Source organism: Juglans regia, chromosome 15, assembly GCF_001411555.2.
Source record: "Juglans regia cultivar Chandler chromosome 15, Walnut 2.0, whole genome shotgun sequence".
NCBI classification, from domain to species: domain Eukaryota; kingdom Viridiplantae; phylum Streptophyta; class Magnoliopsida; order Fagales; family Juglandaceae; genus Juglans; species Juglans regia.
In genome coordinates this window covers 65,992-84,114 of record NC_049915.1, presented here as the reverse complement: position 1 = coordinate 84,114, position 18,123 = coordinate 65,992, and the positions used below count along the sequence as shown (strand labels likewise).

Genomic DNA, 18,123 nt, shown 5'->3' with positions numbered 1-18,123 from the left:
CAATTTCCCACCAGAGTAGAAAGTCTCATAATAGCTTAAAAAAAACTGTCAGGACAGGCCCTCCGCTTTCATTACGCAGGTTTATGAAATTCTCATCTCATATTAAAAGCTTCGGCTTGACAGGGATAGAAATTTCTAATTTTCTTTGCTGGTCAATTCACATAAATTTCATACCCAATTCAACCCATGCACGCTAGTTTAGTGATCCGCACACATGGAATGAATCAAATTCAATTTATTCTGGCTCCAAATGTGAGGGAATATAGTTTCCTATTCACATACAAAAAGGGGTACCGCAAGAACAAATATAATCAGCATCCTAACTATGTATTGACATGAGCACATCGTAGCCAAGGCTGTCAACTGGAACTGCAGTTTCACTTTGTCGTTTACAAGCAATTCTCATTTCTTTTTTTTGTAGTCATCAACTTTAAGGAGCTGGACGGGAGCAGCTGGAATTTTAACCCACCATTCTTTAACCCGCCTAACCCACCTGTCGCTGCTTTCTTTCCTATATGGCATTTCCCTTGTGAAAAACTCTAGAAATACTAGTAGAACTATGTATCTTAAAGGCACAAACGCAAATGCTGCAGCCATGAAAACCATCAGTAGAGCAACCTTGTCTGTGGCCTGAAAATGACAAAATCAGATAACAATATAACCTAGCAGGAGCCAGAGAATGAAATTCCTATTAAGATTTGTGTTCAAACAAAAAGCTTAAGGTCTTGCTCATTTGATTATGTGACCTATAAAAAATTACTAAAGATCTGCATCTTTACCTCAAAACGTGTTATTAGAATGCAAATGTAGGAGGGAACACAACTTCAATGCTTTTTCTAACTAACTTGATTTTCAGTCTTCGCCATTATTCATGCTTTTTTTGCAGTTTAAAACTATAATTCTCTAAACAATATTTTTTGAAGTTTTTAATCTCGACATATTTTGGTGCAGTATTTCTCTAAACAGTATTTCTAGACAAATGTTTCATATAGGTTACAATTTAACATTATTCAGTGCACAACCGAGTTTAGTCCTTATATACCACATGTCATGCCTGCAAAGTGGCAAGGAAACCTACAGACCGTGCAACCGAAGTATGTTTTTTACTCAGTTAAACCCCAGACCCATGTAACGGTCCCCATCACAAGGATCTGGTAAATCATTAACTTTTCACTGATGGGACGTGTCCCCTAGAAATCATTTGCACCCAAGGGGCCTAGACTTGAGCACACCAAAAAGACCAACTGATGGGACGTGTCCCGTAGAAATCATTTGCCCCCAAGGGGCCTAGACTTGGAGGGGAGCACACCAAAAAGACCAGGGCCCTTACCACTTGGGGAGTCAAGACCCCTCAAGTGGAAGTTTCTAGAGCAACCTCTAGGGTCAAAAGGCATGTGTGTCGTACTTAGAATATTACCAGGGGTTCCAATGTCAGTTATAGACACGAGAACCTATACAAGCATGTGTGCATGAGAAGGCAGAAAAGCATAATGAAGAGATGGTTGAAACCGAGAATATGGATACAAATTTTCTTCTCTTCATTTTAAGGAAAATAGATTTTAGTCCTCAAACCTCATGTCATGCCTGCAAAGTGACAAGCTTATGACTTACAAGAACACTCGAGTCGAAGTTTCTAGAGCAACCTTGAGAGTCAAAAGGCATTTGTATTTGTACTTTGAATCATACCAGCGGTTACAATGTCAGTTATAAAAACAAGAGAAATCATACAAGTCTGTGTACAAGTGAAGGTAGAAAAGCAGAATGGAGAGATGATTAAAATCCAGAATATGGATAACAATTTTCTTCTCTTCATTTTAGGGAAAAGAAAAAGAGAAGTTAAACTGGTATCCACTTTTTACTGTATTTTTATTCTTTTATAAGAATAAAGAGGACCAATTTTTACTGATCTTTTATATAGGAAACAGAGCATGGTTTGGGAATTTACCTGTGGAGGTATGGCAAATAAGAGAGCCCTTATCTTCAAGAGAATAATATTCCCAGCTTGAATTAGTGCTTCAACTTGAGTGATGGCTTCTTGCAATGCCAGCAGCTGCTCTACAGCATTTCTATTAGGGGGAGGTGTTACTCTGAAGGTTTCCAATGTCTTCCCTCTATTAAAATGCTTGCGCCAGAGCATGAGAATCGACATGATAAAAAAAATAGCTGGCAACATGTATCTAATCCACCCCCTGCATGTCATATTTAATCATTTTGTAGCCAAGATTATACATTTACATGAAATTAACGGTCCACTTGTGATTCAATGTCAGTGTGCTGGGTCAAGGAAATATATATCAATATGGAACTCAAGTTTGCAAAGCTCCAGCCAAGGACAAGTTACCTCAAAATAGAGTAGCCAGTCAACACCAGAAAGACTGTTGATTTAGTAGGGTCTTCCCATGAGGCCAACAGTTGAAGCTGTCTAGCTGACTCGATAACTGGAAACAGTAGCTCCTACAACAAACAGAAACAATCATTTTATGATTAAAAATGGAACTTTCATCATTATGAGCTCCAAAAATGTTGTCTCCAAAGAACCAGAGGTATCACAGAAAATAGAACCCGATTGAGCATACAATATTGTGGTGTGTTATGTGCTTAATAAAATCCTCTCCAGATGGTATTCCATTAAAGCTTATGTAATAAAAAAGAGGAAAATGCCACTCTCACCGAGAGTGGCTCCCGAAAATTCTCACCGATTGTCCTTTTCTTTTTCTTTTTTGCTTAATGAGTAGGAAGTGTTTTTTGATGAGTTAGTGATTTTTTTTTTTTTAAAATTTTTAAGGGGTTTAAAAAAATGTGTGAAAAAAGCCAAAAAAAAAGAAAATTTGCCTTGTCGTGAGCGGTGACTGGTTAGAATCCTCAATGGCTCTAGCAGCCTCCTAAAAAAGAAAGAAACAAACAATTATGTAATCTTCACCACCCATATTGTGCAATTTTTAACATAAACAGTGCTTCCTTAACCTATTCCACTAGATTATACAGTCATGATTGCATGGTTTAGAGAAAGTGTTATTGCCTATGCAAAATCTAATTGATCAATTTGGCTGATAGCCTGACAAAAGTAAGGAAATAGGTACCCTGAGTTTCTCCAGTATGGAAACCAAGAGATACCCAATGTCTGAAATTTGAAAAGATATACCATGTATACCCAGGCACTGATAGTATGTAAGACAACAATTTATTAATAGTAGTAAATAGGCATAGCCCAAGTACACGAGGTATACAAACAGCATACACCTAGTTACATAAAAAGAAGCTAGAAAGAGTTACAAGAAAGTCATTTGAAGCAATCTCCATTAAGTACACAAGAGATGCCCAAAGAAATAAAGTATGGAAGAAGAAACTTCTTAGCTCGTCCGGAGAACGCTCCTTGTTTTCAAAACTTCTGAGCTCATTCCCCCTTTTTCTCTCCTATGTTTCCCATTGCCTCATATTTACCAAAAACCAATGGAAATAAAAGAAAGTTACTGGTGAAATTTTTTTTTGATTGGTAGGTTACTGGTGGAATATAATCATAACTAACCTTCATTACAGCAACATTTGTATCAATTCCTTCCACCTTCACTTGGTCCACAGTTGCCTGAGCAGCTTCAGCCCTCCCTGTTTCCAATACTGACTGTTTCACTGCCATTTCCAAGGGATTTATCTCTCCGACACAAACTTCTCCAACCATTACTACTTCTCCATCTAGATTTGCCTCTTTTTGTAATGTGAATCCCAATCGATCTAGAGTTAGAAGTGAAACTGGGGACAACGTTGGCTGCCATTTTGTCGGGGACAGAGTTGACCGTCGCTTTGCAAATGTAGTCCCAGTACCATCATGTTGGGTGGCACCAACATTCAAAAGTGCCAAGCGACATGACAAAGTTTCCAAAATCGTATCACCCCCTGGAAGACTTTCAGCCAGGTTGAAGGCAAGTAAGGTTTTGTAATGAGAAGCGGAAAAGTTGGAGGCTTCTCTAACTGCACGAAATCGGAGTATGCCTATAATAGCCTTTGCAAGTACTTCTGATTTCTGAATCCCTTTAAAGTTGTGTTTCCTAATAAACCTGTGTGCATGCAGGATCTCAAGACATACATCCAACCAATAGTCACGGCGAGAATTGCCTTTAAATTCAGGAAACTCCAAATAAACAGGCTCTGCTCTGTAATGGGAGTATCAAAGAAAAAGAAAACTAAAAATCAGGGCAAGGTAATGATTTAGATGTATAGAGAAGTTGATGATTATGTATGATAACGTACATAGATGTTGACTTGTACATCACAGCTTTATCAAAAAGACGAGCACCCAGCGGTCCAGTCAACTCAGGTTTTATGACTTGCTTCATGTCTGTTGCCAGATCATATCTAATGGCTTGATCATATAAACCAACTCCCAATGACTCAAAGTACAGAGCATTGTTGGTCAGTGTCAATCGTCCTGGGCAGACAAAAATTCAATACACAACACTGTCTGGATAGAAACTACTGATTAGAAATTTTGGGTTAACTGAGTTCATCACCCTAACCAGTCCATTACTACATTGGGCAAACAAAGTTATAGATCATATAAATAAGCATTGAATTTACAAAAAATATATACAAGCTTTTGGTAACTTTGGGCAAAAGCTGATGTTGCCCTGACTGAGACCTGGCTTTAAGAAGTCATCAGGTACCATAGAGATTTGGAGGACAATCTGGCCAGATAATGTTAAGAAAACATCACTTATTATAGAAGCATTATGCACAGGATATTAACACTGCTGATACAACAGCCATATAGGTGCCTCATAGGCATCACATGGAGGAGTGTGCTGTGTCATGGATTGAGGTTTTCTCCTTTCTCAGGATCCTATTTAGGCAGGCAGGGGCTTATGTTTCCAACTCTCAGCAGTGGACATCTAGGTTGATTTTCCACTAGCAGGAACACAATGACTCACCAGGCCATGCAGAGATTCCAACGTGTTGAAGAACCGGCTGAGTCGGAGCAGTACCATCAACATCAATGACAATTTCCCCCTCAGAAAGCTGAAGATTTCCAATTGAAGAGGCGAATGCATTTTTTGCAGACTTGATAATTCTGTGGAGGGGTCATGGTATGAATTAATATCAAAATAGTACTTACTATTCATTTATAGAGTCAAAATACCTTAAGAGAACACAAACACAGAAGAAGAAACATATTATTTATAAATGGACTGATTTCATTTTAAATTTTGTATAATGATCATAGTTTCTGCTGTGATACAGTATTAATTGAAATTTCAGTAGTTTTTTTATGAATAGATTGAGTAATTCAAACATTCTGTATCCCCCTTTTTCATTGCACACAATAATTTGAATGTTAAATTAAATGAAGTTTACACTTCTGTCTAAGTTAATGGTGTCTTTTCTAGTTCCCATCTTACCATCATGATCGATGGCTTGTATCAGCAATATACTCAAATCGTGTGGATTGGAAAGTAAAGAAAGCCTAAACTGATAGTGGCAATTACAACCATGTTAAAAGAAAGGAAGTGTCAGGAAATATCCTAACCAAATCATTCACCTTTTCCACCATACCGAGTGAGTTGAGAACAGCTTTAATAACACTCAGAACTTCAGTTCACAGTTCAAACAATTAATACCACTCAAGAAGCAAACTCATACTTGTCAAGGCTTCGAATGTATTTGTCATATACAAGAAAATGAAGTCGATGTCCTGAAGAACTTGTCAGTGCATCGAAAAGATTGTGAACAGTTATTATATCTGCAACAACAGCACAAACAGGAGCTATTCGTGCAAAAGCCTCTCGACCAACAGTTTTCTTCTCATCAACCTGACGGAGAGAACACAAGTAAATGTTGATATCCATGCACATGATACCACTAAAATCTGCTACTTGCAGACAGAGCAACAAGGAGATTGATGATGAAAAGAACCTGAATTGCCATAGTCGTAGAATTTGAATAAAATAGTGACCAGCCATCGTCGCTCTCTACTTCCTCATTACTACAAGAAGCATTTTCCTGCAATTGAAAAAAGTTTAAAACAGGGTTATCAAGACCCTAAAAACTGAAAGATTTAGCTGTTTTCTTCAAATGGATCCTCTACTAAATAATTCAATATATCTTTTAAATATCAATGGATAAAAAATATGAGCTGTCTCACTTTATCTGGTGTTTCACTCTCAATATTAGGAGCTTCCCATGCAAGCATCATGTCATACGTCAAATGACGGAATTCCTTGTCACTCAAATAATCAGGACTTTTAATCAACAGATTAAGTGCTTGATACGAGCAAAATTCCAGAAAATGCCTAGCATATGTCAAGATATTTTGTACACTCTCGGGTAGCTCTGTCTCAAAACAGTGCTGTAAATCTTCAGTGGGGACTTGAAGGATCCTACAACAAAGTTGGATGTGTTTAAAGACATGAATTCATCATGAGAAAAACTGGTTATGAAGAATCGTATCATTTATAGAACAAAATTAATTATTATGTTATGAGAATCCACCTATAATGCTGGAAAAAATGCTTTACTGTAAGAGGGCACCCTGCCTAATTCCATTCCTTGTCAATGAACACTTAAAACTGACCTGAAGGATATGGCTAACGTGCTATTTATTTATTTATTTTGGTGAGCATATGGCTAAAGTATTAAACATATGACACTGAGTTCCGGACACACACATAAAAAACAGAAACGCATATGTACAAAGAAAACTAGCGGTCTACTTTGAATTAGAAAGCCGCAATATGTTGAATTTTTCGGTAACTTAAGTCCATCTTATGTCTAGTTAATTTTATAGCCTGTTTAGATAGCTTAAAAAAAGAGTCAAGTTGACTGTATGGCCTTTAAAGTTCAGCCCAAGTTTCCAACTTTGATGAATCTGAACTTCTGACGAAGACTGAAACGGCATTTGATTGCCTTATATGCTCGCATTTTTTTTTTTTACACAAATCTAAAACGCAATGGGCCTACTTTGTAGAGAACATAAATTGTAAGACATGTATTTGACTTGTAAGCCGTCTGTCTCCCCAACTGAAGAAAGATTTCAATCCAGGTTCTTGTAAAGTGGAACTCAGCATTTCTAGCTTATTGTAATAAATTCCCAGTAGTGGGGGGTGGGGGGGCATATATACTTGAGTGCGCGTGTGTGGGTGGGTGGGTGGGTTTTGAGACGCTCAAAAGAAAGTACCCTAACCCTAACATGCCATCCAGGAAAAAGACTGGTTTAATGATAACTAAAGCAATGGAGACAGAGAGAGAGAGTACTTGGAACAGCGAAACACGACGGAATTTGCAAGAGCGGAGAGCTGAGGAATTGGATCGGGTGAATCGGGTGGCGAGTCATTCGACTTTTTGCGATTGAACACAGAAGAATGGCTTATCATCAAGTTCTCCAAAATCCCCACCACCTTTGCATTCGCATTCTCCATAAATTATCTTGTTTTTGTTAAAAGAAAAAAAAAAATCAGTTCACAATGAGAAAATAAATTATTTCCTTCGCAAACTTGATCCTTAATTAATTTCTACAAAATTTGCATCCATTTCACAGTTTCTGATCCCTTTGTCTCTTCCTTTCTCAGTGGGCCTCTAACACCCCCGGCCCTAAATTTTAATAATTTATTTTATTAAAGTTTATTCATTACTGTCCTTGGGGAGGGAAAGATATGGGCTGGGTGATCCGAAATATAATTGCGGGTTGAGCTATAGGCCCTGTCCAGTCTATATTCAACTCAGACTGCGAGTTTTGTCTACTGACTATAAAGACTTCCTGCTTCCGTGTTATAAACGGAGGCGTCGGCAGAATCCTGGGTGAAATGGGTCAAGTTCAAAGCGACGTCGCAGCGGCAGTAGATGAAGGAGAGCAGTTTTCCCCAGCAACATTAGCCGATGCTCAGGCTACTCCTCCTCCCCCATCCATGGAGTCCCTTATTGCAGGTGCCAGCATTTTCCCTAACCAGCTTTCTGTCTCTGTGTGTGCACCTACATCTTTGTGATTTGTGAAAATTTTTCGTGAAGAAATTCTAAGGGTTATCCATGAGAAATATCATTCAATTATCAATTAAATGGGAATCTGATTATGGGTTTCATGCGTTTGTTAAAATTTTATTAGGAGTTTAGGAATTGGGTCTTGCTTCTCTTTTATTTGCTTTTTTTTTTTTTTTTTTTTTTTTTTTCCGTGGGTTTAGAAACTGGTATGTTACGTATGTAGGCTGCTCATTAGTTCGTGAATTTTTTTATTGTAATATCGAATGGTTGCAAAATGATATTTGTGCTTAGTAATTTACTCCCAAAATGTTTGGACTTTGGGATGCCACTATATCATTCTAGCATTCTAATTTTCTTCTTTAAAGGGCCTAAGGAAAATTAAGTGGCTATTTACACTATCATGTAAATTTCTTGCTTAATTATTAAATTTTATATAAATAAGAGTTATTCTCTCCTAAAACTTTTCTCTCTGTACAACTTTTGCTTCGTCTCAATGGCGGTGGTAGGAGCTTGATTGTGGTTTCTTTTAGAAGGGAAGGACTATGGGTCATCGGAGAGTAGTAAACATAGAACTAAAGTCTTTTGAGGTGTTAAGGGATGGGTGTAGGATCCTTATTACAGAAAAGGGGTGGAAGTTGGTGAAGAAAATGAGTGTGGAGTTGGCCACGGCGCACTGGTTCACTAAAGCTCTGGAAGATTGTTTAAGGGCTGGGAGAAAGGATTTCTATACAAGGCATATGGAAGGTGACAGGGGCTTTATAGCATAGAGGTGCTCTAACCTCCAGGGTGTTTTCATGGCATTGGTGGAGTACAGTAGTGGCGGTCGTTGGAATTGTATCTTTATTCCGGAAGACAAGGATGATATGGGTTGGAGGAAGTTGGTGGAGGTCTTGAAGGAGGCTGGGCGTGGTGGTCTCTATGGGTCGGCGACGACTGCAACTCCGCAGTCGTACTTGGAGGCTTTAAAAAATCCGAGGGTTTTGAACCCATCACATCAACTTGTTGTATTGGGTGGTGTAGCGCCGTTGCAACAGTTTGGAAGCAACGTTGTTCCTGTAGGGATGCAGAGCAGTGAGGGTGGTGGCAGAGGGGGTGGGTCTGGGTGACTTGGGGGATAGTGATAAAATGGAAAAGGCTAAGGCCTTTGGGCTAGTGGGCCAGGAACTGTTGGGGCCCAGACACAACCCGCAGGTCGTTGGAAAAGAAAAAACAGGGCTGGGCCTAGGCCTTGGGCCTCAGCTTCCAACACAGCTTACGGGCCCATCTGTTTGGAGGAGACGTCTCCTGTCTGCCTCTGTGTTGCCGATGGATGGGCCTCAGCCACCCTTGTTGGCGAAGAGTTAGGTGGTCCCGGCGAACACGGCGACACCATCGGCGGAGGCGAAGCAGCTGGATTCTGGCCTGGGTCCGAATCTTGAGTTTCAGCCCACGGTGAGGGACGACGGGGTTTTGACAGCAATTACATCGCCAGCGGCTCCTTTGTCTTTGGCAGAGGCTCCGAATCTTGAGTCCCCTCTCTGTCCTGTGATGGGGGGGTTCCTAGGAAATTTTCGGGGCGATAACCGCTGCTACAGTTTCGTGTAGCCAGAAAGTGCCGATGAACTCGTTGAGAGGTTCATCCCCCTTGCTGGAGGTCCAGGTCCAACTCAAGGATCACCTTGAGTCTATAGGGTACGTTGACAGTGCTGAAGCTCTAGTTCTAGGGGCAAAGGGGGTAGGGATGGAAGTGGTTGATGTTGGGCTCCTTGGCAGTGAGGTTTTGATAGTCCCTGAGACTCAATTTCCCCCTAGTGATGTTGTGGTTGAATGGGAGGGTAGAAAATTATTTGGGGAGGAAGAAAGGGGAGAGACACCTTTTTTGCAGTGGGCTTCTAGTGAAGGGGAGCCTATCTCATTGAACTGTTTACTACCAAATGAGTCGACTACACTGGATTGGATGCTACAGAAGGTGAAAGATCTACAACACTTGATAGGTATGGACTGTGTGGGCTATGAAGAGCAGTTTTTGGCATTACTTACTGCCATTGAAGCGGGCCATGCACAGTCTAAGAAATCAAGGTCGAAAAAATAACGGGAGCTCAAGCGCCTCACTTGGTCTTTGAATTATGAAGGAAGTTCAAGCCGCGAAAAATCAAAAGGGAAGGAGCTTGCTTCTCCTTTATGATGCCAAAAATTGTATCTTGGAACGTCCGGGGGCTAAATGAGGCAAGTAAGCGGCTTCGTATAAAAAACTTGTTACGAGAGTGGAGGGTGGACATAGTATGTTTACAAGAAACTAAGCTGAAAATTGTTTCTAAAAGACTAGTTCGAAGTGTTTGGAGTTGTACTTATGCGGATTGGGTGTATCTTGCTTCAAATGGGGCTTCAGGTAGAATATTAGTAATGTGGGATAAAAGAGTCGCTGACAAAATGGAAGAGTTTGTGGGGGAATATTCAGGGCAGGTTTGGGGGGTGAGATGAGAATTTTGTGTTTTGTTTTGAAGTTTAAAATATTATGTTTTAATATTATTATTGTTTTGGAATTTAAAAAATGTGTATTGGGATTTGAAAAAGTTGAATTGTTTATTATATTTTATATGGAGATTTGAAAAATGTGTAATGATGAGATGAGATGAGAATTTTGTGTTTTGTTTTGGTTACCAAACCTGCCCTCAGTCGCATGCTCTTTTAAGAGTGTGGCAGATAATTTTGGATGGGCCTTTGCTGGGGTATATGGTCCAAATGTTGACAACGACAAAAGATTTTTATGGGAGGAACTTGTTGGGCTACACAGCTGGTGGGAGCTTTCTTGTTGTATAGGAGGGGATTTTAATGTTATCAGATCCCCTAATGAACGGTCTAGTGAGAGTAGGATGCGACCTGCAATGATAAAGTTCTCAGATTGTATCTTTGAGTTAAACTTGTTGGATATTCCTCTCTTGGGGCGCGCCTTTACTTGGTCGAATAATCAGACATGGTCCCGGCTGGACAGGTTTCTCATCTCACCGGAGTGGGAGGTGCATTACTCGGAGGTGTGCCAAAAGAGACTGCCTCGTCTCTGCTCAGATCATTTTTCTATCTTATTGGATTGTGGGGGCATTCGAAGCGAGCACCGATACTTTACGTTTGAAAACATGTGACTGAAAAGTGAAGGTTTTGTGGATAAGATGAGGCAATGGTGGTCTTCATATCAGTTTTACAGTAACCCTTCTTTCATCTTAGCCTGTAAACTGAAAGCGTTGAAAAATTACCTTAAGCTTTGGAACACACAATCCTTTGGAGATATATGGGAGCGTAAGAAACTCATGGTAGAGGAGTTGCAACAGTTTGAGCGAATACTTGAGGCTAGAGCCCTTTTACGAGAAGAAATATCAGGGAAGGCCGAGTTGGTTTCAAAATTAGAGAGAGTATTATCATTAGAGGAGATTTCTTGGCGCCAGAAGTCGAGAGCATTGTGGCTGAAAGAATGGGATCGGAGTACAAAGTTTTTCTATAGAGTTGCTAATTCTCACAGAAGAAATAATACCATTGAAATGTTGAATATTAATGGTATGGTGTGTAAGGAGGCCTCTGTGATTAGTGACCATGTGGTAGATTTCTATGAACAACTGCTTACTGAACGTGAGGGATGGAGGCCAAAGCTGGATGGTCTTGGTTTTGATACTATTGAGCCCCAAGAAGCGGCATGGTTGGAGAGGCCTTTTGAAGAGGAGGAAGTGTATGATGTAGTGAAACGTATGGGTAAAGATAAAGCTCCAGGTCCAGATGGCTTCTCAATGAGCTTTTTCCATTCTTGTTGGGAAGTGGTGAAAGTGTATTTAATGAATGTGTTTCAAGAAGTTTCCTTGGTTGGGAAGTTTGAGAAAAGCCTAAATGTCACTTTTATTGCGTTTATCCCTAAGAAGATTGGAACGTTGGAGGTTAAGGATTTTCGACCTATCAGCCTGGTGAATGGAGTGTATAAAATTCTCTCCAAGGTTCTTGCCAACAGATTAGGGGTGGTTCTGGGAAAGATTATTATGAAACCACAAAATGCATTTGTTTGGGGGTGACAAATCCTGGATTCAATTCTTATAGCGAATGAGGGCCTAGATATTAGATTAAAGGCTGGCTCTGCAGGGATTGTTTGCAAACTAGATATGGAGAAGGCATATGACCATGTAAACTAAGATTTCCTCTTGTATCTATTGGGGAGATGCGGCTTTGGGGTTAGATGGCGTAGTTGGATCAGTTGGTGTATCTCTACGGCCAGATTTTCAGTCTTGATTAATGGCTTCCCAACTAGCTTCTTTAGCAACTCTCGAGGTCTAAGGCAAGGAGATCCTTTGTCCCCACTTCTCTTTGTTATCGTTATGGAGGCATTGAGTAGGATGATATCAGCAGTGGTTACGCAAGGGTTGGTGGCTGATTTTCCGATTGGTGACCCCAATAAGGGTACTATTATTTTGTCTCATTTACATTTTGTAGATGACACCCTTTTATTTTGTGAGGCCGATGACAACCAGCTGAGGACATTGAAGGCTCTGTTATTATGCTTCAAAGCAACGTCAGGCCTGAAAGTTAATTTTGACAAGTCAGAGTTAGTAGCAATGGAGAATGTGAGTAATACTAGGCAACTAGCTAGCATTCTTGGGTGTAAGGTAGCTGCTCTTCCCATTACTTGGGATTAACTTTGGGGGCTGTTGCTAGGGCCTCATCTATATGGGATTTTGTTATTGAAAAGATGAGAAGGAAATTGACAGGATGGAAGAGATTGTATTTGTCGAAAGGTGGCCGGTTGACTCTCATCAAGAGCACAATTTCTAATTTACCTACGTACTTTCTATTTTTGTTCCAATTGCCTGTCAATGTAGCGGCTCGGATTGAGAAACTGTATCGTGATTTCCTATGGAGTGGGATAGGGGATGAATTCAAATTTCACCTGGTCGGCTGGGATAAGGTGTGTAGACCAATCTCGTCAAGTGGTTTGGGTATAAAGAATTTGAGAACATTCAATCGAGCCTTGCTTGGAAAGTGGTTATGGCGGTATAACATGGAGACAGAAGCCCTATGGAAACTGGAGATTGATTGTAAATATGGAAGCTTTTTTTTTTTTTGGGGGGGGGGGGTGGTGCACCAAAGAGGTAAACGAGGCAAGTGGTGTGGGGATTTGGAAACACATTAGGCGCGGGTGGAGGGACTTTATTTCTCATTCTAAATTGGTGTTGGGGAGGGGGTCCTGTATTAAGTTTTGGGAGGACATTTGGTGTGGGAGTGAGGCTCTAAATGATGTATTTCCAGCTGTTTTTCGAGTGGCTCGCAATCAGGAAGCATCCATTGAGGACCTCATGCTTATATCAGGGGACCAAGTGTAGTGGAACGTCATATTTAGTAGAGCGGCGCAAGATTGATAAGTAGACATCTTTGATGCCTTTTTCCGCCTCTTATATTCTATGAAACCGAATAGACAGCAAGCTGACAGTTTATGGTGGAACCCTGCGAGTAAGGACATCTTCTTAGTTTGATCCTTTTATAAGTCCCTTTCCCAAATCGCAACCATTCAGTTCCCATGGAAGAGACTTTGGAGAAATAAGGCGCCTCCAAGAGTGGTGTTCTTTACATGGACAACAGCGTGGGGGAACATTCTGACCACTGACAACCTAAGGAAGCGACGGATAGTTATACTAGACTGGTGTTGCATGTCTAAAAGATCCGGTGAGACAGTGGAACACCTCTTGTTGCATTGCAAGATAACTAGAGCCTTGTGGGTGGAAGTTTTCAGTCGAGTAGAGTTATCATTTGTTATGCCGGCAACTGTGGTTGATCTATTGGCCAGTTGGACACTTCCGAGAGGAGTTCAACAAATTAAGGAGGTATGGAAAATTATCCCGATCTGTATCATGTGGTGCATATGGCAAGAGCAATGATCGGACTTTTGAAAACAAGGAGCAGTCGCCAGAGGAAGTTAGAGCTTTACTTTTCCGTACTTTATTGCTATGTGCCGTTGCTTTAGATTTTAATGGCCTGAATGTTCATGACTTTCTAGCTTCCCTCTCGTTGACCTAGATAGGTCTTATCTCTTGTATATCTACTTGAGTTTTTGCCTATATTTATAATATTATCGATTACTTAAAAAAAAAAAAAGAGTTATTCTATTTCCAAACCGGTGTTTAGAACATATCATCCACATCACTTAAATGGTAAGATTTATTTTCTAAGATTTAGACTTCGTTTGGTAACTAAACTCATCTGAACTCATCATTACAACTTTTTCAAATCCCAACACAAATGTAATAAATAATTTAATTTTTTCAAATCTTAAAATAATAATAACATTAAAAAATAATATTCTAACAATATTTCATCATCTCAACTCAACTCAACATCTAAGGTCGTTTGGTTCTCAAACTCAACTTAGTTCAGCTGAGTTCAATCTAATTTTAAGCTGAGTCTAACATTCAAACATTTAACTCTCAAATTACTAAACTCATATCAACTCAAAATCTTCTTACACGTGGGGCTTACAACATTTTTTAACTTAAAACATTTTTATACATGGGACCCGCAACCTTTTTTAATTTTTTATAAAAAGTACTAAACTCATCTTAACATAATAACATCCAAACATACTTTAAACTCAATTTAGATGGGCCGCATAACTTCCTCCACTACTCAACTCATTACTATTCATATATTCATAAAGAACTCAACTCAACTCAACTCAGTTCAGGTCAGCATCCAAATACAACCTTAAATTGCTAAATTTTTCTTCCAAATCAAATTATATTATGTAAGCGCTAGGCTTCTAAATGAAATTTTTCTATAATTAATCATTCAACCAAAATATATACAGCATTCCCAAATCCCAATGGTTTATGCATTTATATGTAAAATAGCTAACCAAACCTCAAAAAAACCTCCCATATTGTTATGCAAAGAAAATCTAAAATGCACCTCTACCACAGTACCAACCCACATTTGAATTGACACTAATTATCAAGAGTTCTTCTACTTATCATCTCTATACTACACACTTGCTAAAGAATATAAAAATTAAAAGATAAAAATTAAAAACAAGTGTGTGGTATAGAGATGATGAGTAGAATTTTTCAATCATCAATGCATGATTTTTTTATGAATATCTCTCTCTCTCTCTCTCTCTCTCTCTGTTTGTTCTTCCCTTCCCTTTTTTCATCTCTCACTTTCTTTATCATTATTTAAGAATACATTTAAATGATATAGGGACAGAGTAGATAAGTAGACGTAGAGTGGATTTAAAATTTTATTATTTAAAATAGATGAGTTGTTTTTGGTTAGCTATTTTTAGATAAAAATCTACAGAAACCATTGGGATTGCTTATTAATATGATACCTTGCCATTTGGCACGCCGCAAGGAGGAATCAAACTAGGGTTTTTCAGGATGACAAGAAAGGACGAGACATTTTAAGAAAGGAAAAAATAAGAGAATGAGAAAAAAAATTAGTATAGTTCTTTTGTTTCAGGGCTTGCATATGTGACCGATTTTGGTATCTTTTGTAGAAAATGAAAATACCAATAATTTGAGATTGTGGGTTTGTAGGACGGAACCCCCTTCCATTTTCAAACTCTATTTTCTCAGACTGGGAAGTTGAATTGACATATCATAAGTCCGAAAGTCATAGAACTCAGGGCTCAGCAATTGAGGAATGTAATAGGATTCACTGCATATACTCCTTGCACTTTAGTGCGGCCCCAATGGACCTAAAACTTTTCTGCATGAAACACTACTTACATGGACTCTAGCATGAGTGACAGGTGCAGGTGCATGTCCACAGGTTGGACTAGTCTCTATTCTGGTACTCTTATTTTTGGTTTAGTAATGGTAAATGACATTCCTATATGGGGTGATTTGAGGTTTTTTGTTTTTTGTTTTTTTTTTGGGGGGGGGGGGTACCAAAGGAATTTGTATCACGTATCTTTCTGGATGATTAAATTTAGAAATTGATGCAATAGCTGACAGTGTTTTGCATTTGCAGAAGCTGCGTCATATGGCAACAATGAGAGTGAGGTTGGTCCACTTTAAATATATTTACATGCACTTTCCTTCTAAAAGTGAGTAAAGAACATAAAATTTTCACTTTTCAGTCTCTTGATGCGAAGGCTCAGAAAGCATTAGAATGCCCTTGCATTGCTGACTTGCGAAATGGTCAATGTGGGGTCCAGTTTTCGGAGGCATTCTTTTGTTACCTCAAGAGTACCGCTGAGGAAAAGGTAATTGTAAACTTAATACGGGTAAATGTCACCTAGTGTGATGGTACATCTCTACTAAGTAAATATTCGCTCCTGTATATCTTGTTTATATTATAATTTTTTTTTTTTTTTGGGGTGGGGGGAGACAACACCTCAAATGTCAAGATTGAAGTGGGCAATAGCACATACTAAGCTCTTTTAGATACTGTAGTGTTATGAAATCATAGATATTTACAGATGGTCTCTTTTAGGAGAGATTTGAATTCAAAGATTAGTTGAAATAGGTTGAGATGATTTGTGAATAGTAGAATAAAAGTTAAATTATTTATTATATTTAGTATGAAAATTTGGAATTTGAAAAAGTTGAGTTATTTATTATATTTTGTGTGGAAATTTGAAAAAATTATAATGATGAGATGAGTTGAAGTGGGTTTTGAATCCAAACCTCTCATTGAGTTTCTTTCTTTCTTTAAAACCCATGACTGGAAACCGATCAAAAAAGTTACTTTCTAGCAGATGATGTAGGTAGTCGGTGGTGGTTAATGATCCATTGGGCTCCTTAGGAGACTGGTGAGCAGAGTTTGGAATGGTTTTCCATCTCTCTTTTTTTTCAACTCTTTAAATATGAATTCAGAGTGTTTGTATTATTTAGGCCTTGTTTGTTTTCCAAAAACATCTCATCTCATCTCACCTCATCATTACAACTTTCTCAAATCCCCACACAAAATAAAATAAACAATTCAACTTTTTCAAATCTCAAAACAACAATAATATTAAAAGATATATTTTAACAATATTTTATTCAACTTTTTAACTTTAATCTCAACTCATCTCATCTCATCTCATCTCATCTCATCTCTGAAAACAAACGGGCCCTTAGTTTCATGGCAACATCATGCTGTCAATTGGGTTTCACATGGTCGATAGCCAGAAATTACATAAATTAAATGCTTGTAAGTTAAGGATCATTATGCCATTTTTTTTTTGGTCTAGAGTCTAAGGCTTGTTTGGAAAAAGTTTTCATCTCAAAATTATCATCTCCTTTCCAAACATCATTCAAACACAAATACTTTCAAACTAATCATTACAATTTTTTCAAACTAATCATTACAACTTTTCCAAACTTTCAAACAAAAAATAAAAAACAAATCAATTTTTTCAAATCTCCAAATAAAAATAATATTAAAAACCTATATTCTAATAATACTTTAACTTTATAATATTTTTTATTTAACATTTTCTCTTTCCTTTCACAAAGTTCTATAAAACATTAACTCAAACTATCTCACTACTATTTATAAATTATCTTATTACTATTCACAAAGAGAAATTTTATTTGTAGTTTCTAAGTGAGGATTGCATATGCAGACTCATTGATATATTTCATTAAATAGAAATTATTGTAATATGCGAGGGATATTATTGTAATTTTAAAAAGCTTTTAAAAACATAATTATTCAGGCTTGCATGAGCAATTTCCATTTGGGAACTGTACGTAGCATTACTCATTCATAAAATTTTCATCTCATCTTTCTCCCCAAGCTTGTAAGAGAGGTACTAATCTAAAACAATTTCCACTATTTTGAAGGGTTCGGACTGTGTGCATCCATTTGTGACTTTGCAGAACTGTATTAAAGCTAACCCCAATGCCTTTTCTAAAGGCATCTTAGAAGAGGGTAAAGTTAAGGAAGAGGAAGAGCCAACTCAGGAGTACATCAGGCTCCCTCTATGGTCCAGAGAATCCAAAAGTTCAAAATCCAAGCTCTAAGAATTCCTTTTTTTTTTTCTTTTTTTTTTTGCCCTTGCCCTTCCATATGTAATTTTTGGCTTAGAGATTAGAAAAGACTGATTCTTCTTCGTGAATGGGAGAACATTATATTGTCAAGAATAAAATGAAGATGTTTTGAAATGAGAAAAAATGCCCCTACATTGTTCCCATCATCGCGATTTCACATCAGAATATGAATTTCAAT

The 18,123-nt window shown here is 38.4% G+C and overlaps 2 protein-coding genes across 2 annotated transcripts; one reads left to right on the top strand and one right to left on the bottom strand.

The window, feature by feature from the left end:
* Window positions 1-128: 128 nt before the first annotated feature.
* Window positions 129-7,565, bottom strand: LOC109002863. The gene is made up of 10 exons (XM_018980780.2): window positions 7,243-7,565; window positions 6,134-6,368; window positions 5,905-5,991; window positions 5,632-5,801; window positions 4,923-5,062; window positions 4,246-4,423; window positions 3,527-4,148; window positions 2,342-2,454; window positions 1,946-2,189; window positions 129-630 (listed from the first exon to the last, which is right to left on the bottom strand). Exons 1-10 carry the CDS (start codon window positions 7,404-7,406, stop codon window positions 403-405), a joined length of 2,181 nt encoding a protein of 726 aa, XP_018836325.1. The 5' UTR covers window positions 7,407-7,565; the 3' UTR covers window positions 129-402.
* Window positions 7,566-7,720: 155 nt separating this feature from the next.
* On the top strand, window positions 7,721-18,062 carry LOC109002928 (mitochondrial intermembrane space import and assembly protein 40 homolog). The gene is made up of 4 exons (XM_018980857.2): window positions 7,721-7,911; window positions 15,937-15,968; window positions 16,046-16,171; window positions 17,739-18,062. Exons 1-4 carry the CDS (start codon window positions 7,791-7,793, stop codon window positions 17,916-17,918), a joined length of 459 nt encoding a protein of 152 aa, XP_018836402.1. The 5' UTR covers window positions 7,721-7,790; the 3' UTR covers window positions 17,919-18,062.
* Window positions 18,063-18,123: the final 61 nt, after the last annotated feature.

Excerpts from the sequence above, each read along its gene's own strand:
- LOC109002863 (XM_018980780.2), bottom strand. The coding sequence starts at position 7,406 with ATGGAGAATGCGAATGCAAAGGTGGTGGGGATTTTGGAGAACTTGATG. Across the intron at positions 4,149-4,245 it reads ATGTACAAGTCAACATCTAT|AGCAGAGCCTGTTTATTTGG; the intron begins GTACGTTATCAT and ends CTCCCATTACAG. Across the intron at positions 2,455-3,526 it reads CAAATGTTGCTGTAATGAAG|GAGCTACTGTTTCCAGTTAT; the intron begins GTTAGTTATGAT and ends TGTTTGTTGTAG.
- LOC109002928 (XM_018980857.2), top strand. The coding sequence starts at position 7,791 with ATGGGTCAAGTTCAAAGCGACGTCGCAGCGGCAGTAGATGAAGGAGAG. Across the intron at positions 15,969-16,045 it reads ATGGCAACAATGAGAGTGAG|TCTCTTGATGCGAAGGCTCA; the intron begins GTTGGTCCACTT and ends TTCACTTTTCAG. Across the intron at positions 16,172-17,738 it reads AGAGTACCGCTGAGGAAAAG|GGTTCGGACTGTGTGCATCC; the intron begins GTAATTGTAAAC and ends ACTATTTTGAAG.